At 39.2% G+C, this 24,696-nt stretch overlaps 1 protein-coding gene across 2 annotated transcripts in view; it reads left to right on the forward strand.

The window, feature by feature from the left end:
- Nucleotides 1-24,696, forward strand: part of TBC1D15 (TBC1 domain family member 15) — a 91,340-nt gene that overhangs the window by 47,729 nt on the left and 18,915 nt on the right. Inside the window, exons 6-15 of one of the 2 annotated variants that reach the window (XM_019514736.1) lie at nt 5,964-6,066; nt 6,759-6,809; nt 7,105-7,302; nt 11,692-11,820; nt 13,162-13,265; nt 13,600-13,694; nt 15,415-15,531; nt 22,271-22,371; nt 23,541-23,640; nt 24,006-24,103. In XM_019514736.1, coding sequence (XP_019370281.1) covers nt 5,964-6,066; nt 6,759-6,809; nt 7,105-7,302; nt 11,692-11,820; nt 13,162-13,265; nt 13,600-13,694; nt 15,415-15,531; nt 22,271-22,371; nt 23,541-23,640; nt 24,006-24,103 — 1,096 coding nt within the window. The remainder of the gene's footprint in view (nt 1-5,963; nt 6,067-6,758; nt 6,810-7,104; nt 7,303-11,691; nt 11,821-13,161; nt 13,266-13,599; nt 13,695-15,414; nt 15,532-22,270; nt 22,372-23,540; nt 23,641-24,005; nt 24,104-24,696) is intronic. The other variant, XM_019514737.1, reaches the window with a different exon arrangement.

The following is a 24,696-nucleotide window of genomic DNA, read 5'->3' on the forward strand; positions in this document are numbered from 1 at the left end:
TCCAACTTCAGACCAGCAAGGGGCTGCATGCTACATAGATCATGGACCTGGGTTGTGTGCTGGGGGCCTGCATGAGCTCCTTGGGACCTCTACTGTGTGCAGCCCCCTGCCAGTGAGCAGTGCCAGGCCCTCTTTTTGCTGCCTCTCCTGTCTCCTCCCCCAACTCTGCTGCCACTACCATGCAGGCTGTTTCCACTGTCCCTCTTTTCCCTTCTTGATGCTATGATAGACCCTAGCCACCACTACTGGAACGATGTGAAGAGTAATGGTCAGACAGGAGCTCATGAGCCTCAGGTTAACTCCCTCTTGTATAAAATATTCTATTAAAATATTGAAAATTAAGACCTTGGTATTGCAAAATGCTTATTTTTAACTGTTCTAGCATTACTTTAAATGTATACAGCTGTACTAAATTAAAGTGTATGCATCTTAATTTATTTTATTGGATCAGAATTATATTTTCATTAGAATTTCTTGTAAAGGCATAAAATCCTTGTCACTTCCAAAGAAAATATAGTGCTTCACTGTTTCATTTATCTGGACAAAATTGGTCAAATTAAAAAAATAGGAATCTAAAGTTTGCCCCCTACATGTGGAATTAAAAAAAACCCCAAAATCATATAGGACTTTGAACTTCAGGCTCTTATAGATGAGCTTGCAGTAGGCAACAAGCTTAAATTGTGCAGCCCTTTTAGTTGCGCTAATGGACATCAGCCACTTGTCAAATTCCATTTTTGTCATTCGTAAAGGTACTGCCTAAGCCAGTGCTATAGTTGCTGCTGTTATCACCTTTCGATATAATGACTTTCCACAAATCAGACAAAGCTCTACATTTAAGTGCTCCTGCCAATTCATGTGGCAACAAGCCTGTGCTCCTTGCACATCTTTACATTGTAACTCCTAGCCTGGGCTTAGCCTGTGTTTGCACCCCATTATTTCATTGCACTGCTCAAAAAACCTTGCCCCAGCCTTGAAATGGACAGGCCCTAGCTGGTCTTATGGCTGTTCATGGAACACTGCTGAAAATGCTGGAGATGGATTGGATGCTTTTAAGGTATGGACACACTTAACAACTGAAGCACTTCAAATGCAGCAGCACTTTGAAGTGATTCAGAAATATGCCTCCACTGGGGCAAACATATTAGCCCCCTGCCGCAAGCCCCAGCACTTATAGTGTTTTAAAATTGCCATGGCTACATGTAGTGGCATGTACTCAGCTGGGGGTGTGATAGGGTGCTGCTGTATTCTGCAGTTACCCTCTCAGTCCCTTCCCTCTGCCAGAGGCAGGAGAATCTCCTGCTGGAACTCAGAGACCAGATGTGGAGAGGCTTGCAGGAATTCCTGCTCTCCAGTCCCTAGTCTCCTGGTTCTGATGTCTTTCTTATAGTCTGCTGTGCTCCCCATTTATTTAAAAAAATACTCCAGAGTTTGGCCCCTAAATAGAGGATATTCAAGTGTTATGGTGAGAAACAGCGCATTCCAGGATGCTGAAAGATCTAGAGAATTGCAGATGTAATGGAAGTAGTTACTGTTTCTTCGGGGGTATTTTTGGAGCACTTCTGCCATTTTCAGAGTATTACAAAGGATGTGTACCTCTGTTTTTTTCTTCTAAGTAGTTTCTCTGCCTTTGAAGAGAAAAATATATCTTTTAGCACCCTAATAGGACTCTTACACAAAAGAGTCTTGGATCGCTGTATCTGAAAATAGTTCAAAACACTATCTCAACTCAGCCAACACCCCTTGCCCTTTGAAGAGCTTCAAATGTTAAGTCTGTTTACACTCTCAGCAATCTGCCCCGAATTCCAGGTAATCTTTTGAGTGCCAAATAAGCCTGCTTTGTGCGACTTAAATTGATGGATATGTGAGTGCGTGGGAGCATGGGTGCACGGTACGGTCATTGTAAGGGGATTAAGGATGATATAATTTTAAAGGTGTGTTTTGGACTGTCAGGTGAATCGTAGTGATCGCAAGACAAGTTTGTAGAGGTGTGGGGGAGGGGAGTATGCACACGTGTGTGTATGTGTAAATATTTTTGCAAAAACCCAAAACTGTACCAGAGACTTCAAAATAAGAGGCTAATTAAATAATAAATATTGTAGAGATATTGCTCTCTTTTTATTGCATTAAAAGTGGCCACTCATTAACGTTTTTAATAACTTGGATCAGGCTTGTGTGTTCCTTGTTTATAGAGCAAAGATTTTTATGATCATTCTTTATGATATTTGATATTTCTTGCGTGCTTTAATTCCCCTCCGTCCCTCCATACTCTGTAACACTTTTTTGCATTATTACAGATTTTTCTTTCTTCAGTTTTCAGTTTTTAACTGTACTTAATATGATAGTATAAAAACGCTAATACTTGAAAATATATGCTAGTCTCACAGTGTGACTTATTTCATGTGATTAAAATGCAATGCTAAGTACTCATGAGTTATGCATATTGCAGTTTGCTAACATAAATTGAATTACATTGAAAGTATAAAGATGGGACTGTGAATCTGATTTATTAACAAGGGTGTATTTTTTAAAAAAATTTTAACTCACTAATTCATATATGTGAAATATTTCCTAGTTCTGTATCCCATAACTTTTATCCCCTCCTCTGCTGATCCTTTCCCCCCATTGATTCTTCATTGTCAAAGGGTGGATCCAGATTCCCATTCCTGCTCCAGGCGCTATTTATGTATTTTTATGTGAAAGAGTCATTGGATAAAATGACTCTTGGGTGAAGTGCTTGGCGCTGGGACCAAAAGTTAGGTCTCCTGCTGGTCTCTGGTGAATGCTCTGATCCCTAGATTACAAGTTTTGCTCCATCTCTGTAGCCCAGATCATCTTGAATTTGTTTCCAGTAGAGTGGTATAGCTTCCACAGAAGGGATAGGAAGCAGAAGGAATAGCTTGTGCCTGATGGTTTGGGCCCTTTACTAAATGGTGAAATGTGTGATTTTGATCCCTCAGGCAGAGGAGGGAATTGAACCTAAATCCCCCATCTTCCCTGGATGGTGGCGGCTTGCCATAGGCTAGACGACTTGTAAATAATGGTGTTAACTCCCTCAACTGCCAGAGCTACTGTTTCATTGCTGCGCGCAAACTCACTCCTCTTTTTCCCCTTTTGCCTATTTTAGTCACCAGGGGTGACTGAAACCTGTGGTTTTGGTGGTGGAAAAGGCAAGTGGCATTAACTTACTGGATTCTGGAGGTGTACTGAAACGGCAACTCTTACAGCTGCAGGGATTAACACTGTTTCTGCATGGGCTCTCCAGCAGCTGTGGTGATGAGGCTGGTGGGCTGAATCTGGTTGTCTGGTTTAGCTGGATCTGGATCTCCTTTGTATGTTTGACACCTCTGTGGTAGATTATTATATATTAAGGGAGGGACAGCATCACCACCACGCACTCATCCAGTTGTCCTGTAGCAGAAAACAGTCTCTCTGCCATTGCATTTTGGGGGAGGAGGAATCCAATCCTGTAGATTTTCAACCTTTTTGGGTCATTGTACCCCAAGTGGCTGGTTGAGAAGGCAGGATTCCACCGGCAGCCAGGCAAGTGGGGGGCATTGCCCAGCAGCTGATTGGTGAGTGTGCCAGTGGCACAGCAGCAGCACAAGTGCCAATGGCAAAAGTGGCAGCGGCGCCCACTGCCTAGTACCCCCTGAGGCCATCAGAAGTACCTCCAGGGGTATGCAGACCCCCAGTTGAAAACCCGTGCTGTAGAATATCTGTCACCTGTGCCCTGAGAACAAGTGCTGTCTCAACCCTTTCTGGGTGACGGGAAAGAATTCCTAGTTTTTGGATCACAGTTGAGCTTGAGCATGAGAAAGGTGCTGACTTACTTGGCAGTGTCAGGATGGTCACTTCTGGGCAGCAAGTGATTTGTAACAAGGATTGTCATCCTTCAGACTTAAGAAATAAGGTGCCTGGGAAACTTGTAGGTTAAAAGCTGAGGCACCTTAGTGCCTTTAAGTTAAATGGCAGCTGAGCATGGGCTTTTAAGATTGCAGTTTTTATATTTGGGTGTTTAAATTCCAGTTAAATCTTTTGCATGAGGCCTAAATAAGTGTAACATCATGGCATACAGTTTGTGAAAACAATCAGTTTCCAACTTTATTTTCGCATAGTAGGCAGAACAGGGTGGTATCTTAGAGACCGACTGGTTCAGGGAGGCATACGTGTTGATAAGCTACAAACCACTTCATCAGAAGCTTATTTTCTGCCTTTGCCATGCTAAATCATTTTTTGTTTAATTTTATGACAGGTTACTTTAGTTAAAATGTCTTCTAGGGGGAGAAGCTGGCTTTATTCTCTCTGAAGAATCGTAGTTGTTAAATGTTAAATCGTACAGTCACTTTGCTTCATTCTTTTATGTTTTGTATTATCAGGTCCTTGGTTCTCATTTAAGGTTGTTTAACTGTTTTCTAAATATTAGATGACTTGATATCAAAGTAGAGAAAAATCAGATCTAATAATATTTTTGCCTTCCATCTAGCAATGTTCTTCTATCAAAATATCATGTCACTGCTAATGGTAGCACAGAGTAAATATTTAAGTGAGTTGTTCATGTGGAAGATACTGTACTTTTTAGTTTGACTGTATCTCCAGTTTCATTGAAAGGAACTGTGGTGCTATGCTTTCAAAACTGGAATATTATGAATAGGTGCTCACTAAGAGTACTTAAGCTCACATACTGTTTTGAACATTACTCAAGTATCTGCCCATAGAGAGAGAGAGTTTAATTAAAATGGAAATTTCTTACACGGGTTTTCATTTTCATGTCTTGGCAAAGCATATAATACATGACTCAACCTTTGCCCTTTGTGTTGCTTTTAACAAAACCCAGTTGAGGTTTATTAACTGCCATTACTTCAGAACTATGACTGCAGTCTCTGGCTGCCTGAAAATGAGATCTCTTGTCGGATTTCATATCCTTTAGTATTAACACTATATCCTGTCCTGTTGGAATTGAAAAGAGATAACAGTTATTAAAGTTCTTATCTTAGGCTTTAATAACAAGGTAGGTGATCTAGGTTATAGTAAAATAAAAACATTGTTTTGCGTCAAAAACTAGAAATAGTGGATTTAACCAACTGGTTTCTTAACTAGTATACTATGGGGAGGTACAGATGTACAGTGGTGTGACCAGTATTACCACCAAAATAAAAGATTACTCAAATGCATTGAATTCACTCAGCTGCTTTATCAGGGTTAAAGGTAGATTTAGCATTTTGGGTTTTGAACAGGAAAATAATTTGCATGGCTGTAATATGGTAGTTTCAGAATATGATGCCACACTGTTTAGAAGTTACATTCATGTGAGTTTGAATGTATTTTGGCTGCAAGTAGGTGTTATATAATTGTAGTATTGCTGTTTTGAGGGGAACTCATAAAAAACAAGAAACTTGCATTCCTATAGGGGAACTCATAAAAATCAAGAAACTTGTATTTCTATAGTGAAGTGCTGTTTATTGTTACTGGTAACTTCTTATCATTGAAATATTGTTACTGGGTACCTGAGCATGAAATTCATCTATTATTGAAGACCATTCCGATAATGGATATGAAAACATAAAGACCCTGTTCAATTCCTTTCTTATATTAAGTATGTGCAAGCATCAACTTGTGGGTGCTTGCATCTGCTAGTGTTTCTTTTACATCAGCTGATTTATACAGTGCATAATGAGTCAGGAGTTTTTAAAGCACTTCACACTTAAGAAGCTGAAACCATTGTCTTAATGATGGTGTGTAATTTTGAATGTTAATCAGACCTGATGAGTAAATAATACAAGTGATTTAAAAAATATTTTAAAAAATGCTTATGTTTGTTGAGTAAGAGACTAAAAATGACTTTTTTTTTTTGCTGGTTCTGTTTGCCTCAAAGCACAAACTACAATTTAAAAACTAGCATTTGAAAAACATTTGCAGAAAAACTGTCTGTATCACAGGGTACCAATGTATTGATTTTATTACAGATCTCCACAGGATAAAAGAATACTCCTTGTGAATTGTCAGAACAAGAGTCTTTCACAATCTTTTGAAAATCTCCTTGATGAACCATCATATGGCTTACTACAAGTATGTTCTATGTATTAAATGTGCTTTTCCTTTGACATTACAAAGTGATTTAAAAGCATGCCCAGCCCCTTAAATGAGTTCTTCAAACAGTTGCCATGTTCTCAAAGCCATTATTTTACTTTCTGTAAGGAAAGAACATTGCTTTTTATTTATTATGTATATGTTCATAAATTCCATTTATATTCATTACTTAAAGCTCCATGTTGTACAGGCTTTATTTCAATAAGGAAACTATTCAACTCAGTTCTGCTTGGGACAGACATCCAGTTAGTTTAGGTTACTAATACATACATTTTTAAATATGCTCTTCAGCTTCTGCGTGGCAGTGGGGGCAGAGAAAGAAAGAGCAGGTGTTACATATATGTTAACTAATCTTTCTTGAAATGTGTTTCGATTTATTGTTTATCCTAATGTTCTTTCAACTAAGAAGATGGTGTAGGAAATATAGTTTTTCAGGGCACAGTACTGTTAAAGGAAACTCTGTCTTTATAACTGCCAAACTAGGTAACATCTTGTCTTATGGAAGTTGTTGCCAAAATTCCTAGGGACTTGGGTAGGGCCAGAATTTCACCCTGTGGATTGGTTTAAGGTAGAGTGATTTGAACTGTTTTTTCAGCTATAGTGATCAAAGATACTCTTTTGTATAACAGCTCTTCCAGGGTGCTAAAAGATATATATTTTTCTCTACAAAGGTAGGGAAACTATATGGAAGAAAAACATTTGGGGTCATTCATCACTGGAAAGTAAGCACTACTTGAGAAATGTTATTCAAATATTATTTGGCTAGATTCAGCCAGTGATGGGCTGACTAATCACTCAAATCAGTAGTAGCAATTTTTTCATCTGTCATGATCTCTCATTTTCCTTATCCTGTTAGAATGGTGCTGTACAAAATTACTGTTATATAAACCTCTGATAACTTTTAAAATATGTAGAAAATTGCTGTTTTTGTTATGATTTCAAGTTCTATTAGGGTTTTGCTCACATGAATTTTAGGCTCAGTGTTGACTTCTGTTTTCCCTTCCTGCTATTACACAGAAATTGAAGAGGGATCCATATACAGCAACTATGGGAAGATTTTCCAAAGTGACCAACTATATTTTTGATAGTTTTCGATTAAGTGACCAGTCAACGCAACGGCGGCCACCATCAGAAATGGTAGACTTCCTTAGTGACGCTATTCCAGGACTAAAGATAAATCAGCAGGAAGAACCTGGATTTGAAGTCATTACACGAGTGAGTGTGTAGATAAAATTCTAAGCATGATAGAGACGTAACTCCTTTTTTTTCTCTTGCAAACCCTTTATCTTGAGAAGCATGTTTTCTGATTTTAAAATTGTTGAAGCATGCTGCATTCCTCCTTGGAGACTGTTGTGGTCTCTTTTTTTATAAACCATGTAGTAGTATAGTATCATCAGTTACTGCTTTAGAATATATATCATTTATCATTTCCAACAGATGGTCAGAAATTAAACCATATTTGAATGTAGTGAAGGAGGAACTTCTAATTGTTAACATGGGATCCAAACATGGGATGCCAGTGGAATATTAAGATGCTCATCATCTTGCAGTGTCATCCTCATATAAACTAAATTGATTGAGTATATGCTTGGTTTCTTTCTCGTGACTTGGCTAGAGATATATTAAGAAAAATTGGGGACATATAGACCATTCACTCCTTATTCATTTGATTTTAATCTTATCATTACAGTAGTCATTTTACAATCTCAGTTTACATTTAAACCAATCTATATGGATGCAAACAAATAAATGGATGATTAGTTGTAGATGTGTTATGTAATGAATTGGTGTTCTAGGGACAGCAAATAATTCTGTGTAATGTATTTGGATAATGAATCATTTACTGTGGGTGCTGTGGGTATCACAGTGAGTTTGACAGCACTGAGATTCAACGGATTGACAATACTGAGGTTTTTTTAAGTAGCCCAAGTGTTTTTGGGACTTCTAAATGTATAAAAAGTTCTGCACAACAACTTTTTAATATTCAAATTTTCCTTAATAGCCCCCCAAAAACAAAATTGTCAGTAAATTTGGCCGACATCTCTATAACTACTTACCGTGTTTACTCAGATGTAAGACAGGGGTTTTTTTTATCCAAGCATCATGGGGTAAAAAGCCCCTCGTCTTCTATTTGCATACAGGAAAACCTCATTAAATACATTGTCTATCATTAAACTGCTGTCAGAAACAGTGTGTGCTCAGTTATAGAAACTGTGAAGTTGACTGAATGCAGCCCACACTGAGCAATTCTATAAAATGTAGGGTCCATATTGTACAAACATACTAATGGGAACCTGCCACAAGGCTGGGTTAATGCAGCCAGTCTGAATAAGATATAGTACCCATTGTACTCAGTCCCCCTCAGCGCTGACTGGAAAAAGTCATAGTGAACCACTGCATTTAATATATTTTGACTTCCACTTCACTCCCACTGCTGAACAGTGCCTTTCTGTCCTGTTTCCAGTGATTCCTGCTTCTTCACCAGGCTTCAGTGTTAGGCCAAAATCTCCAAACACCAATCACTAATCATCTACACCAAACCTCTGTGTAGATGAGAAGCTCTGTCAGCCTGTTGCATGTGACTGGTATGGCCCCACACCACACTATGGGGTGCAGCTAGACCAGGTAGCTCTGTGCCCCATCTGTATATAGATTTTTGGAGGATCCTAGGACTTGTGATGAGAATACCTGATTCCATTTGCAAGGGGGGAGCCGATTATCCCGTGGATCCTTTTTGAGGGGAGTGGGAGTGTCTGGAGTACTCACAGACAGGCTAGGGATAGACATTCAAAAAGCTTGAGCCTGAGTTGATTCAATCTTTGCAGGTTAGTCCAACTTGGCTAGGCTGAACAAGTTTTTGTAACTGAACAGGCATCCCCTCTGGACTGAAGGCTAGAAGTCAGAGGGTACTAGAGAAGCCCTCCCTACAGTGCTGAGCTGAGGTGGGGCGTGGCCACACCCTGGCAGGGTGCTCTGATTAGGGCAGGGTCCCACACCTCCACCCCTCCCAACCAGCAAGGGAGCTAGCAGAGAGTTGATAGTTTAGTTTCACAGCAGGGAGTTGTTACCATTTATCAGTCCATCAAACAAAACAAAAGTCTCTCTCACTAGTTCAAGCTCTTAAACAACTTTTTCCCTTGAAGGAACATGGGGACATTATCAGCTACCTGTTGATTAGCTCCAAACAGCCCTAAGCTGACATTGTTCTGTCTGCCTTTGTCCTGTGTCCCACAGCACGGACCATAGCCAGCATGTGGTATGCTAGCTAATGCTGAGAGGTGTCTGTGTAAGGCAAAGGGGAGGGGGGGAACCCTGTTTGAGCAGGGAATGGGGTGGGGGGGTAGGAAGCACGAGGAAGGTAGGCAGATGCCGCTGTACCTGCTGGAGCCGCAGCCAGGGAGCAGAAGGGCAGGGCCAGCCCTGCTGGGCTGGAGCAGAGCCCTGCCCAGGGTTGCAAAGGATCTGGGATGCTGGGGGGGACTCTGGTTTAACTTAAACCAGGAAGGGGTCTGGGACAGACATTGCATAAACTGGTTTGACCCAAATCAGTTAAGTCTGATACTACATTCCACTAGGTTTATCTCAAACTAGTTTAAGCCATTTTCAAACTGGTTTAAACCAGTTTGTGATAACTTAAACTGGTTTATGTGTAATGTCTGTCCCTAGCCATACTGAGCCGTGCTGAGCTGTGGCGTCACCATGACTTGAAACACTGTTGACTTGTGGTGGGGCCCAGCCCAATGAACTGTATGGTGAATCATGAGCCTTTTGCCTTTGGATTAATATCTTTCATACTTACCTGGCTAGGGAAATACCATGATCGCCAGGCCTCTAGTGGGCTAAGAGGTGGCTTTTCAGGGCAAGGCCTGTCACTTGCACCCTGGGCCTGTTGACCCTTGTGAGTTTCCCCATATGCAGGGTATTCGACTGCAGAATTTTGTGGCAATATAGGACTGCTTTCTTGCTTTCCTCCTGATCCCTGGTCTTTTAACTAAGAGCAAGTGAAACTAGGGAGCATCTGAACTTCAGGGTCCCTGGCCTCTGGGCTTGCATGTAGGATGTCTGCCACAGATTTGGGGAGTATCTGAAGCCCCAGACTGAGGCTGGGAAGGAGGAAACTTACCTGGTGGTAGAACCATGCCGACTTGAATGATTGAACTCAGTCGAAACTCAGAACTTGACTATTGGGCTTTGCCCAATAGAATTCAGAACTGATTTAGCACTTCAAAGTGAAATTGTACTGTCTAAGTAGGTACAAAAGTACTGCTCAGGAGTGTGTTTGTGTATTCAAAAAAAACCTGTTTTGGAACTTGCAGTAGTTGGCAAAAATGGTAAAATACATCGCTTCTGGAGGTACTCGTAACTTTGTATATATGAAAATTACCATGGGTATGTTAATTTCACAGTCAGTGTTTTTTGGTTTCTTGTGTTTCAGATTAATAAGTTTTTCCTGCACAGAGCAGAAAGGAAGGTTGGGAGAGGGTGCAGGTAGATGCTGCAGCTCTGACTGTCCCTGAGTATGTCCTTTGGCCCTGAGTCTCTGCTTGCCCATGCAGCATCTGCCCTGCTCCTGCCTGCCCCTTCCCCCACTTTTTATTTCCATGTACTGTATTCAGGCAGGGAACAGAACAAGCAGAGTCTGATAGTAAGCAGGGAAAGGGAGGGGGGAAGATCCAGAGACCAAGCGGGGAAGGGACAGAAGTTGTGGGGCTTGAGGTGGAAAGAGAGGCTGTGAGGAGCTGGGACTGGGTTGGGGGGGCAGCAAGGCTGCAGAGGAAAGAAGTGAGTGGTCAGAGGGCAAGAGGGCCACCTGGCTTCCCCACCCAGGCCACCTGAGCTTCACAGTCACTATTTGCTCTGATATACAAATGGGAGAAAGATGAATTCAAGGAAAACCTCCTATTAATTATATTCTGTACTTAGTTACAACAGATTTATACATTTTCCATGTATAGACTCTAATTATTGGAGGGGGGTTGTTTAATATCCAAAGCCATCTTAGATTCGAGTAAATACAGTATATCCTAGAAATTGCTGCTTTGTGTTTGTTCAGTAACTGGACATTAAGGAAAATCTATATATGATAAATCTTATTAATTTAGAAATAATGCTACTGATGTGTCTTGACATACTGAAGAATGTGGCTCCTGAATAGTTGAAAAGCAAATTGAAAGTTGACTTGGCTTCTGCCATGAATGAATCTTTATAGAAATTACAGCCCAAAACTTGGATTCCTCTCGGTGCTCAAATATGCAGGTTGGGGACTGAGGAGTCTTTCAGCTATGGAGCTCTTGTGCTTTCAAAACTGCCTTGGCCTTAGTTTTTGTTAGCAGAAATTGCCATTGTATTTACACAGGAACTGCTCTATTAGTCTCAAATCCATACTGTGCTATTATGTGTAAAGAGCCCCCATGGAGTCCTGAAATCCTTCTCAACTGTATCTTCTCTACTGTTCCTTTGAACTCCCTATGCACAGTGGGATTGATATGTTCAGGGCCCAAGGGCTTATGGAGAAGGGAATAGGGTTTAATGTTGTTCATGTATGTATGTTAAAAACAGTGGGTCCATGCAATCAGGTTTGTAACAACTTCTTAATATTTTTAGATTTATCTAGGAAAACGACCTGAAGTTAGCAGAAGAGAGCCAGTGTCAGTTGAGGAATGGACAAAGAACATGGATTCAGAAGGAAGACTGATACATGTTGACTCCATAAAGCAAATGATATTCAAAGGGGTAACTTTAATGTTTGTCAATTAAACCACTGTTAGGTGTTAAGTCAACTAGTCTGATGTCTTGTCTCCTTTCAGTGGTCCCCAAAGTCTCTTGTTGCACTAGCTAAGTTACACTTGAAGTATCCCAAAGGCCCCATGGCTCTTCAGCAGTATTTAGGTTCATGTTAAACTGTACCAGTTACATAGTCCTGAAATAACATAACAAAGAAATGGTGTCACAAGAAATGGATAATTTAGACTGGTTAAAAGGATTTGGAAGTAAATGACAGACTGCATCTTGGGCAATTCAGCAGCAGCAACAGCAAAATTTCTTTTGAGAGAAGTAATGAAGAGAATGGCTTGGAGTGTGGTGCAAGATTGTGGTACCTCTTCCACCTGTGCTGGTCATTTAAAGCCCCTACCAGGTGGTTCAGGAGCCTGTTGCAGGCACTTGTGATATCCATTGAAAACTGCTTTCCTCATATTGCTGGCTTATTGCCAACTAGCATTTATATGGCAGCCTAAATTGCATTCAATCTTGTTTTTATTCTGTAAACCTATGCTAAGAAGGCCAGTGTATTTTTAGTGCCCTGAGTACCCAAAATCCCAGTAAGTGAACACTTGAGGCCACTTCTGAATGCAAGTTGCAGCGTGCTGTCTTTGTATGGGGTCAGGATTTTAAAAATATCAAAACTATTTGGGGCAGTTAAGAGGCCAGAAAGAATCTTCTAACTAGAATTGGTGGTAAGGCCAAGTGATGCAGCAAATGGTACTTACTGGTGTATCATTTCCCCAACTTTAGTCCAGTGGGTGAATGAGGAAATAATGGAATATACCTTTACTATAGTAAATCATAGTGGGCTATTAAATGGTGACAGTGACAATTAAGAAAGTATTATTGTCTTTTTCTTCTGGTACAGTGTATATGCTTGCTCATAGCAAGTACAAGGGCTGTTCTTGTGTGAAGCAGGGGTAATGGTAAGGTAGAAGTAATCATTTAATGAGAGAATATGGTAGCATGGGCTACTTAGATTGTGAAAAAGTTGTTGAGATGACAGTTTCTTGACTGGTTGTGATTTATATGTAAGATTGTCTGTATGCTTTTGACATGCTGTAGTTTCTAGTTGTGACTTAGTTTTTCTGCTATTTGAAAAAAGAAAGGGAAAAAAAAAGAACATACCAGGCTACAAACTGAGATCTACAGCTACTGTAGAGTACAGCTACTTTATAAAATCTTGGAGGAGTCTCTGCACTGTCTCTTTCAGTTAAAATTATTGCTTTAGAAAATGTTCAGTTACTGTGGAACTGTTTCATAGCTAGCGTATTCATTTATCTGTGTATTTTATATGCATTCTTTCCTTAGGGGCTCTGCCATGCTTTGAGAAAAGAAGTATGGAAATTCCTTTTGGGTTATTTTCCTTGGCACAGCACCAGGGAGGAAAGAACTAACTTGCAAAAAAGAAAGACGTGAGTAGAGATTAAGTTTATATTGCCAATGGTATAAAGGGCTTCAGATTTTTTTTTTCAAGCTTATGCTTAATTGTAGTGCTATGGAAAGCTTTCTGCAGACTTCAGAGACAAATATTTAGCATTACTGGGCAGTGTTTGACAAATTTTAAAAAGGCCACTGTATGTAATTGAAGAATATACTGTAAATTAAGTTACTTGATACCGCTTTGTACTCCTTCTGTTTGCTCCTCTTGTGTGTGTGTGTGTTCTGAGAGAGCTTGTGACAAATCATTTCACTTCTCATTATTTAACAGGTTTCATTTGCTTTCAAAATGTTTTTTGTTTCTTTTAGAGATGAATATTTCAGGATGAAACTTCAGTGGAAATCAGTCAGTGAGGAGCAAGAAAAACGCAATTCAAGATTAAGAGACTACCGGAGTCTTATAGGTAATTTTCTACTTACAAATTTAGAGCACAGCATATGCAGATGGGTTAAGTTTTGGTCAAAGTAAAAAGAGGTGCTTTTGCATTAGAAAATAAAGTTCATTGCTTTTCATATTCTGTGGCCAGGAACTTGCTGCCAGAATAGAGTACAGAATCTCAACTTTCTTGTTACTAATAATGTAAAAGTGCAGTGAGTATAAATCAGTGAGGTGTGGCTGTCCTGAGTTTGCAGAGAGACTAAAACAATAGTTTCAAACAGTTTCAATCATTTTGTTCCTCAGCGTCAAATCTCTGTTTTCGCAGCTGATTCTGTAGAATATGGCCCCTCTCTTCTGGATGGGGTTGTGGTTGCAGCAAAACAATCAATATTTTATTTTCTGTTTTTACAATTTGATATGAAGTAGAAGAACTTCAGCCTTGTCATTAAAAAAGCATTGAAAATAAACTTGCTATGTTGATATAGTAGAAGTGTCATTAAAACTTTTTTAAAAAGTCCAGTATAATCAGAAAACGGAGAGAATTATTTTAAAACTCTGGAAATACTTTTTTGTCACCAATAGCAAAACCTTTTTGCTTCATGTTGCTTCATTATGAGATACCTTTTTCTTGAATGTGTAATTGAGGTGGCAGATCAACAATGAGAGAAACCAAAGTAATACATATTCTGTTTTGAAAATTATTTTGCCAAGGGACCATATTTTAAACAGATTTTGAAGTCTTCAGTAGTTGTGGGAACTAGCCAGTTTATGGAATTTGTTGCTAAACAGTTCTCTCTGAAGGTGAATTAAATTGGTTTGGACTTCCTCAGTTTGACTGAACTTTTTGCAAAAAGGTGCACATTGTGGACAGAATGCCTGTGGTCTTGCTCATCAGGCAGATTGAAGTTGAGAAAGAATTGAATATAGTCCACTGTCTTTCTTAAAACAGACATGCATGCTTCCCGTTAATTCAAGAAACGGCTATATTAAAGGATTACATTAGCTCGTGTCCAAGGTGTGGATGTTAATGTTAGTAAAAAGTTGAGGATCCTGAGACTGTAGATCACATAGTCTCTGAAACTATAAAACATCCATTTAAAAATGAATAAAATAAGCAATCCTTTATGAGTGTAACCTCAGTCTTGGCAGTATGAACTCCATATTGTATATTGAAGCAATGCACAAAATACATAGAAAAACTAGCCTGCAGTTTGAGTTCAGTGGTGAATACAGTAGCCTGGCAAAGTAGAGTCCATAATACTTGTTATAATGTACAAAGTAATTACAAATATAACAGTCCCTCTCTAGATTACCTTGATTGTAGAGTAACTTTTCCATTATTTTTCTGTTATGCTAAATATTACATGCATTCAGAAGTGGTATATTCCAGTTTACTCATTTGAAATAGTCCTCAGGGTTGCTGTGTATTCAGTGAAAATATTTGCATTTAATCATGAGGTTTCCATAAGAAGGGTGTAACATTTGAAGTTTAAGATCTGCTTATAAGTAAATCATTTTAGTCCAGACAGGAGATTTTTTTCTTTTAAGTACTTTCTCTTAAAAACTTCTTTAATGTATTTTAAAATGACATTTAGTGAATATAGTTGTCTTAGTAAACGCATCAAAGCTCTGCCACAGTGTTTGGAGAAAAATCAGTAATTTAAAGAGCTTTTCTGCTTTTGTTAGATATAGGCTTAGTAAAAAATGTTTTGAAAATGCTTAAAATCTGTGGATTTTTCCTTCAGAAAAAGATGTAAACAGAACAGATCGCACAAACAAGTTTTATGAAGGTCAAGATAATCCAGGATTGATTTTACTTCATGATATTTTGATGACTTATTGTATGTATGACTTTGATTTAGGTAAGGACTTTTCTGAATTTGAAAAAAAAAATGTTATTTAAAAACTAACCTCTAATCTCCCGTTCTTATTTTTCTCAAAGTAAGATCTAGCACGAAGCTTGAGCTTGGCTTATTACTCTCTCTGAATGGCAAGATTTGTATTTTAATGGTGTAGATAACTTTTTGTTCAGTGTTTTGTCCTGTCTTCCTCCTTTCTTCTGTCTAGTGCTTATCATAGGCATACACACACAGCAGTTGAAAGAGGAATGTGAATTTAATGCTGACTTGCCTTTAGCTGTGTCCCTGCCCTTGCCTGCCTTGAGCTACTGTTGAAGTATTAAGCTAATATTGAGCTACTATTTGAAGCAGCTGATGTATCATTTACTCAGTTTGACTGTTATCCATTCTTAAAAGCTTGATGCTATTGCTGTAATTAAAAATACAAAACCAACTATCACGGCTGTAATTTAAACTTCATTTTAGGAGGTTGAATCAACTCTTGTCAAATATGCAAGTTTTTGTGAGCATTTCTAAACTTGCACGTTAAGAGATGCATTAAACGTAATGGTCTGCGCCATCCAGGTTGCTGCTTTTGGTTTATGCACCTGTGGAGTGAGAACTTACTTGAATATGTCTGAGAAGACCCATTTAATCTTTTGGGTGCTTTAGTGATGTTCCTCATTAATGACGTTCTATATTTCTCAAGATATCTGAAATGGGGCTGTATGTACCAGAAAATTACAATATTGTGTTGTTCCATGGTAGTTTACCACATTTGTCACATGTGATCTTTTGCCTTTACATCTCAACAGAGGGCAGAGTCATGATGTGTATTTTGACACCTTAGAATGGATAGGTAGGATCTGAACTGTGGTACTGGGAGGCTGCCAACAATAAAATCCTTCCCAGAAATAGGATGTGTATGATGGACCTTTAAAGTTCTAGCATCTTTTGCAGTATTGGGGATGACTTGTTTGCGTGCACATAATTTGAAAATATAAAAGAATATGTATAGCAAGTTGCCTAGTCTTATTTGCAGCTGCTGGAAGAGACTGTGACTCCTATGAACAGTAATTCTGTGAAACTAAAACTCTCTGCTAGCAAGGCTTGTTTGCTAGTGCTCTATCCCTTTGCTGCCATTAGACGTGTCCTGTTTCTTTCCTGGAATGCCTTTGCTGAGGGAAAGGAGTAGGTGAGGCTGAAGTGTTTATAGCAGCTACTGAGAGAAAAAAGAAACCCCATCCACATAAATATTAGGAGTAGGCTAGTGAAAGATGCTATACTCTACTAGTGGCTTGGGATTCTGCATTGCCTCCAACCACTGCAGTAAGTGGTATTTGTTTGCCAGGACTTTCCTTTTCCTCTGGATGTTAGTTAATTGGCTGTTTCTACTTGTTGCCTTACATTTTTCCCCAGTCTTCTCATCAAAAAAAGGATATTGGGACTCAAGAAGGATCTCTTCTATAAAACCTTGAGGGAAGGCAATGTCTTGAATCTCTAGCAAGGGTGCAGCATAGCAGCAGTACCTGACAGCATTTGTCTTTTTTCCTCAAATCCAAGCTGTTCTCATGCAGTACTTTCCTTTACATCTGGAGACAGCAAATGCTGATAGGGAGGAAAAACAAAAACTGACTGAGGACTGTTCAGGGACTATGATATGTTTTACTCGCTATTGGTACGTAGTGTCAGGTCTAATTGAAATAAAAAATGGTGTACAGGTTTCCCTCGCTTTATGCGGGTTCTGTAGGTGTGAATTTGCTCTTATGAGATGGTCCTTTTTATACCAAAAATTAATTATATGTGAGGTAAATTCACTCTTATGCAATCAGTGTGTTGGAAGCCTGCAGTTAGCTGCTGTGTGTGGTGCATTGTGGGAGTGATGCACACCAAAATATAGTCCCCTGTGTGGATCTCTGTTCTTCACTTGTTGTCTGAGACGTATGTTTCTGTAGTTGCCATCCCCGTTATGGTAACATTCACCACCACCCTGTGCTTGTGTGTACTGTCTACTGTTGGTGAGTACCAAAATTATCTTGTAGAAGTGGTAGAAATGGGTCTGGGAGTCAGTACAGTCAAGGTCTTGGAACGTATCCCTATTTGTTACATTGTAAAGCAGGATTCCTTTATGCGAATTCAAGTTACGTGCTGTTTTCCAGGAACGCATGTACAGTATAAAGCAAGGGAAACATGTACATCTTTTTAAATAATTTAAAGTAGATTTTTTTTTAAGTATTTGTTTTTATTGTAACATGTTATGACTACTGTTTTACAGACAGGGGAAGAATCATAGAAAAATAAGGCTGGAAGGGACCTCAGGGGAGGTCATCTAGTCCAACCCCCTGCTTCAAGCAGGACCATTGAAGCAAAATGAAAGCAGTCTGTATCTTGCATAATTGTATCCTTCCAAGGATTCTTAATTTCTGTTTTAGACTGTTTGTTTCTCAGGCCACAGACATTGTTTCCTGCAGGAGACTTGCTTCTCTCCCAGGAGAAATCACAAATGTTAGAGGTGTTCAGGTTTTTCTTCCAGAGCAAAAAGGGGTGCTTGAGAAGAAAAATAAGTGGGAATAACCTGAGTTGAATCCTGGGAGAGTTTGTCCTAGGTGAGCAGAAGTCTACACATTCTTTTCTGAGAAGAGTCACAGTGTAGTTCTCCATCATCCTAGGGTGCTTTGCGGAACTGGGAGCCACATACGTGCATTCCAATCATCCAGAACGCTCTCCCAGGTTTGTTTTCTCGAGAGTTAGTTTCAAACAGAACAGCAAAGAGTCTGTAGTACAGATGCTGGGCAGCCAGGAGACCCTAGAACATGCAGCCCAGCAGTAAGCTTTGCAGGCTTTTCTTTCCAGTGAATGTAGGCAGGGATTGTTAGGGTCAGGGAAGGTGGGGACGTGGCCTGTGCCATGCACAGAAGAGCCCTCTAGCAATCTTTCTTTTTCCCCTATGCTGTGTTTTAGCCCAGCTAAGACAGGGTGGGGAGTATGCTTGTATGCTTCCTTGCACCCAGGTGCTGCAGTGCGATTCAGGGATATAGGATGTAGGTATGTTGGTCTAAGGACATAAGCAGACAAGATTCTTTGGGTAAATCTGTTATCTTTCATTAGACCAATTCATATAGTTGGAAAAAATCTTCTTTGCAAGTTTTTGGGTACAAATACCCTTTGTCAGGCTGAGGAAGCATCTGCAGTTGGTCTGTGCTCTTGCTGGTTGGATGAGTAAAAAAAGCCAGAAGTCAATATGCATGTGGGAGAGCCAGTCAGTGAAAATGTAAATTGAGATGGTTAATAGGTAAGAGAGAGGTGGGCTGGGGGGAAAAGGATGAATATAGCTGGTAAATGGTAGAGAGGTTACTTGGGGAGTCAGATGTTAGGCAGGTTATAATGTGTCATAAATCCAATGTCTATATTTAGTCCATGTTTTTTTGTATCCAGTAGGTTGAAGTGAAGTTCGTAGGCTTGTCTGTGAAAGGTGTCTTGTAAATTCTCTTTGAGGATTAGAACTGAGAGATTAGAGAGAGAGTGGTTTTCTTGTGAGAAGTGTGCCCCCACAACAAATTGTGTATTCTTGTCTTTGATAGATTTTCGATGTGTGTTCAGCCTGGTATGCAGTTGTTGTTTGGTTTATCCTAAATATTTTCTATTACAGCATTTGGTGGACTGGATGAGATGTATAACACTTCTGGAGGTGCAGGTGTAAGATCTAGGAATGGTGATGGTTCTGTTGTGGGGTGTAGTTATTGTGGGGGTGGTGGAGATAGGTTGGCAAGTTTTTACATTTCTTGTCATGGCATGGTTTGGATCCAGTTGGTGTGTTTTGGGCTGTAGGAAGTTTGCTTCTGGTGATGAAGTTGTTACGGTTCAGTGCTTGTTTAAAGGCTAGAACGGGTAGTTCTGGAAAGATGTGTTTAAGAATTGGGTTGTGTTCTAATATGGCTTGCAGTTGTTTGAGATTTTCCGTATAGGTTCCAGGGAGGGGTGACACGTCATAACCAGTGGTGTGTGATTCATGGGGGTTTTCGTTCTGCAGCAATTGTTCACTTGGTTTCCTGGTGGCTTTTTCAAAAGTGCAATCTGTCTCTCTGCAGCAGTGTCCTTGTTGAATGAAAGCCCTTTGAGATTTGTGAGGTGACGATCATGACGATGAAGATTCGGTGGTATCAGAGGGCTTGACTGTATATTACAGCTTTCTTTGTGTTTATTAAATGGCTTCAGAATTGTGTATACTTGAGGCTTTCTGTTTGGCCAGTAATGAAATAATATGCGTTTATATCTGTTTCCTGTTATAGTAGAATTCCTAAAGGCTGCAGATGATACTAAAGTCACTAGTGATTAGGCTGGATTTTTTTTTTTAACTTTTCCAGAAGATTTACATCTTCTGCTAGGTGACCGTGTCATTTAATGCTAAAAGTAGTGTCTTAACTTGTTTACATAGATTAGGCTTGTGTTCAGAGTACAGATAATACTGAGGCACAGTAACCTTGATTTAAAGCCTCTGTCCTAAATAATTCTTCCTGGCCACACTTTTAGGTATATATTTACACAATACAAAGTGCATGCTTGAAGTGTAAATGTTATATTTTGTAAAAGAGAGATTAGTTTTTATGCTTGAACTAGTGGTGCCCAACTCATCTGCTCGTGCAGGCCAGATCCAGCATATAGGATTGGCAGTGGGATGAACTATGGCAATTAACAGTGCTGCTATTCCACAGCTGGAAAATTTCCAGACCTTTGGGAACACTGATGACATGGGTCTGTGGGACTGTATCTTGATCACTCCTAGCTTAGATAGATAGCATTAATGAGAACCATTCAGAATTACAATGATGTATAGAACCAAGTTTTTAATAAGCAACAGATATTTATTACATGATTCCGAAATCACAAATTCTGTGTATGGTCTTGAATGTATTTCAATAAATTTCTGAAAAATATGGGTTATAAAGTTTGTTCTTTTGAGTGACAACTGTAGATTTTAAATAAAGTAGTTTTAAAGCATGTACAGTAGAAGAAAAAAATAAGTTATATTTTTTTTAATTCATTTCATATGAAGATATTTTTGCTTTTCTAGGTGTGGGCCCAAATTCTGTAATTTTTTTTTATAGAACTTCAGTTTTTAAATAAAATTGAGAAGCTATTTGTCTTAGTGCATAATGAAAACTTCCAATTGGATATTTTATTACTATTATTAAAAGCATTAATTTTTGATGTTTTAACAGACTAAAAAAACATCTTTTGAGAAGGCTGTAAGTATGGGGCTGCTCTGAAAAGTGATTGCAAAGGAGTCAACATTTTGTACAGGCATCTGGTATCCATATGTGTCTAAATAAATGATTATAGAAAGTGGTCCTTCATAGGTCTGTTAAACCACTGTTGCTAATTTTTTGGTTCCTGCTCCTTGAGTATTGGTATATTTCCCTCAACTCTTAGTGGCTCCTCAGTTGAATTTAGATGGAAAGAAAATATCAGACTTCCTTAAAAATCACCAAGCACAAGTGGAAAATAGAGTTTCACCAGTTTAATTTGGGGCATAATTTGGCTCTCAGAACTTTTACTAGGGATTATATTCAAGGAAAAAATTAACATTTTCCAAATTTCAGGTTGAGTTTATAGGGTTGGTTAATTAGAGACATTAATACAGTATTACCTCAAAAATCTAGATATCCAAAATTTTTTAAAATCTGGCACTTTTTAAACTTCCCCCTCTGTTCCCCTGGACGCAGAGAGGGAAGCTTGCACGCAGCGCCTGTTGCTGCCATCCACCACTCCATGTATATGCTCTGCATGCGGCTGCTACTCCAGGACCAGCTGCTGCTCCTTCCTACCCCCCCCAGATGTGGAGGGGGAAGCTTGCACATGGCGGCTGCCGCTGCCATCTACCACCCCACACCATTACTTGTAATATGGTTGGAGTGTTGTTCTAGCTATGATAGTCAAAGAAATACATGAGAAGCAAGGTGGTTTTTGGGTTGGGGTTGGTAATATATATATTTAAATCAACTGTATAGTTGGGAGAGATTAGGGCTGTGCAAAGTTTCGGTCACTGCTTTGATTTGACAACCAAATCTCCAAATCCAGATTGAATCAGAAGACCCTTTAATCTCTCTGAATCAAATTGGAACCCTCTGAATCCATTTGGAGAGATTCGGAAAGGTTTGATGATTCATACATAGACACAGCTTTAAATGTCTTTTCTACATACACCTTAAGGTACCAGGTGGCTCGTGAATGCTGAGATGCTGGGGTGGATGGTATGTTCCATGGGAGCGCAGGGAGGGTATCCCGCGTGCTCAGCAGTGGACCTGGAAGTGCACCAGAAACACTTACAGTCCGCTTCTGGGTCTGCCGAGAACAGCATGGGGACCCCCACCACCACCACCCCAGCTCAGCAACTGGTGCCTCCTGGGTCTGATTCTCCGACTCGGCATTGAATCTTCAGATTCGGCCGAATCGAATCGGAACAGTGATCTGAATCAACAAATCGAACCACTGTCCCAGATTCAGGCCGAATCTGAATTGAATACGGTCCATTTCACACCCCTAGGAGAGATGTTGGATGAGGTTTTGAGCACAAATGTCCTTCTTCAGGCTTCTTTCTTGCTAATAAATAATTGTAAAACAAAAAAAAAATTGTATTCAGTCTAGCATCTTAGGAAACAAAGAAGAAGCATCAGTTATCACAAGAGCTGTTTCCTGCAGAAATTCACTATTGCCTATCTTGTAAGTTAACAAACCAGTTAAACTAAGTCAAATTCCTTTTTAGGTTATGTTCAGGGAATGAGTGACTTGCTTTCGCCTGTCTTGTATGTCATGGAAAATGAAGTGGATGCCTTTTGGTGCTTTGTATCGTACATGGATCAAATGGTAAAAAAACCCAAACAAACATTTTGTTTATTTGGAATTGTTCTTCCAGTTTTTAATTTGGTGCATTTTAAAGTTAGAAGTAAAATATGTCATTTTATCTCTAATGCCTTAAATGCCTGTATTTCCACTTGACACATACCCTAACTAAAGGTTTTGAGCTATTTCCTCTCTAGTCTTCAGTGGAAAAAAATGTTTCATATTTGCAAAGCAGAAAGAATCAGTTTTTATGTCAGTTTTTGGTATCTACGTGTAGAACAGCTCAGGACCACACATCACATTTTGAACCCAGTATATAGAGTATGCCCATCTAAGTAAGTGGCACTTGTTCTTTTCTGTTGTTCTTAAACAGGAGAGGGACAAGTGTATTTGCTAATAGCTGTACAATATATATGGCCTGCAAGAAGTGCATTAATCCTATAACTGTTCAACTTCCCAGTCCTTTGTTCACCAGAAGTGCTGCATATGTTAATTTACCTGTGCTCTGACAACAGACAAATCAGATTTTTGATTCTTTCTGTTTTCTCCTTTATTTTTCTGTCTGTTAATTTATCCTTCACACAGCCTCTGGTTACTTTGGGCTGTTTTCATGGCACAAAGCAACTAAAGAGTTTCTATAACAAGCTGCCTAGAGATTTTCCTACCTAAGAACAACTGTCAAGTAATGCAGAGCCAGCACAGCTCCCCATCAGCTCCTCTGCCTGCCTAAATTGCAGTTATGCTTAGGTGATGCCCATCTATCAGAATAGCCTTTTGAGATGACTTGAAGCTTAAAGCAGCTCTGAAGCTGATCTAACTTGGGCCCATGGTCCAAACAGACCACCTGGCACTAGGATATCAACCAGCTTTTTTTCAAATTTTTTTCCCCAGCTGGATTGAGCCCAGTGATACTGCTGAATGTTTGGTCTGTAAAGCACAATTAAATGCAAATATCCTAGAACTTAAGAAATTAAGTGGCCAGTTTTTACTTTAAGATTCTAATTGAAGGTGGAAAATTTACCAATATGTGCTTAGTCCTTTCACTGTTTAGCATGTGGAACAGTTAAATGATCAGGTCTCCTGTTACCAGGGCAATGATTTTAAGATTTAAGTTCATCATAATCTTGCAACTTTTATAGCTGCCTCTGACCTAGTGAAATATTTACCATTATCAATATTTTTTTTCTATTTAGCATCAGAATTTTGAGGAACAAATGCAGGGCATGAAGACGCAGCTAATTCACCTGAGTACTTTGCTTCGCTTGCTAGACAGTGGGTTTTGCAATTATTTAGGTACGTGGATTAATTCAGACCATTTGTTAGTTTTTATAGATATATACATTGATACCCCAAAGAGACCTACAACACCGTTCAAACATACTGTTGATTATGCAGAACAGTGTCAGCCTGTTAATTTGAAGTGAGTTAGTCTTTTTGAAAGAAACAAAATAGAAGTTTCTTAAGTCCCAGGCTGAAGAGCCCTTGGTGAACTGTTTCGCATGCTGTTTTCCTGAACAGGCATTATTCATTCAAAACAAGCATAGGTATTTTAAACACTGATGCTGTGATGATTTCCCTATAAGAGTTGTAAGTTTTTTCTGATACTCTACCCAAGTTTGATTTTTTTCATAGAAGTTATTTTCTTGTTCCCTTTCTAGAATCTCAAGACTCAGGATACCTTTATTTTTGCTTCCGATGGCTTCTGATCAGATTTAAAAGGGAATTTAGCTTTCAAGATATTCTTCGATTATGGGAGGTAAGAAACGTGGTACCGTCTTTCAGAAGAGAAGTTCTAGTTCTAGGGAGTTGAGTGAAAGTCTAATCAAGGGCAGAGTAATAAAACAGTTGGACAAATCTATTTTGATAAGGAAAAACTAGCCCATCTTTTATAAATATATATTGTGCCTTTCTAACCTATTAGAAGACTGAAAGTTACAGTGTGTTCCTGGATAAAGGGGCTCTGATGGATATAATTTACTTGTTTTTTCAAAACTTTGGACAAGGTCCTTCAAAAAGACTCTTAAGAAATGTAAATAACCAGAGATTAAGAGGTAGTATTCCGTCAGGGATGAAAAACTGGTTAGTTTATAGGAAATGGAGCCAGAATAAATGGTTGTTTCTCAGAGTGGTGAGAAGTGGATAGATAGTAGGATGTTCTTGGGATTGGTATTGGGGTTAGGGTGTTTACTACTTTCATAAATGATGTGTAGCTTAAGTGGGCAGTTAGACAAGGATATTTTCTTTCAGCAGAAAGCTCTCCAAATTTAGTAAAAACTGTCAAGAGGAGTATAGAATGCTTTTGGAGTATCTTATCAGCTTAGGTTATTTGGCTGTACAATTCCAGAAGAT

Source organism: Gavialis gangeticus, unplaced genomic scaffold (assembly GCF_001723915.1).
Source record: "Gavialis gangeticus isolate Ggan-Ray unplaced genomic scaffold, GavGan_comp1, whole genome shotgun sequence".
Taxonomy (NCBI): Eukaryota; Metazoa; Chordata; order Crocodylia; family Gavialidae; genus Gavialis; species Gavialis gangeticus.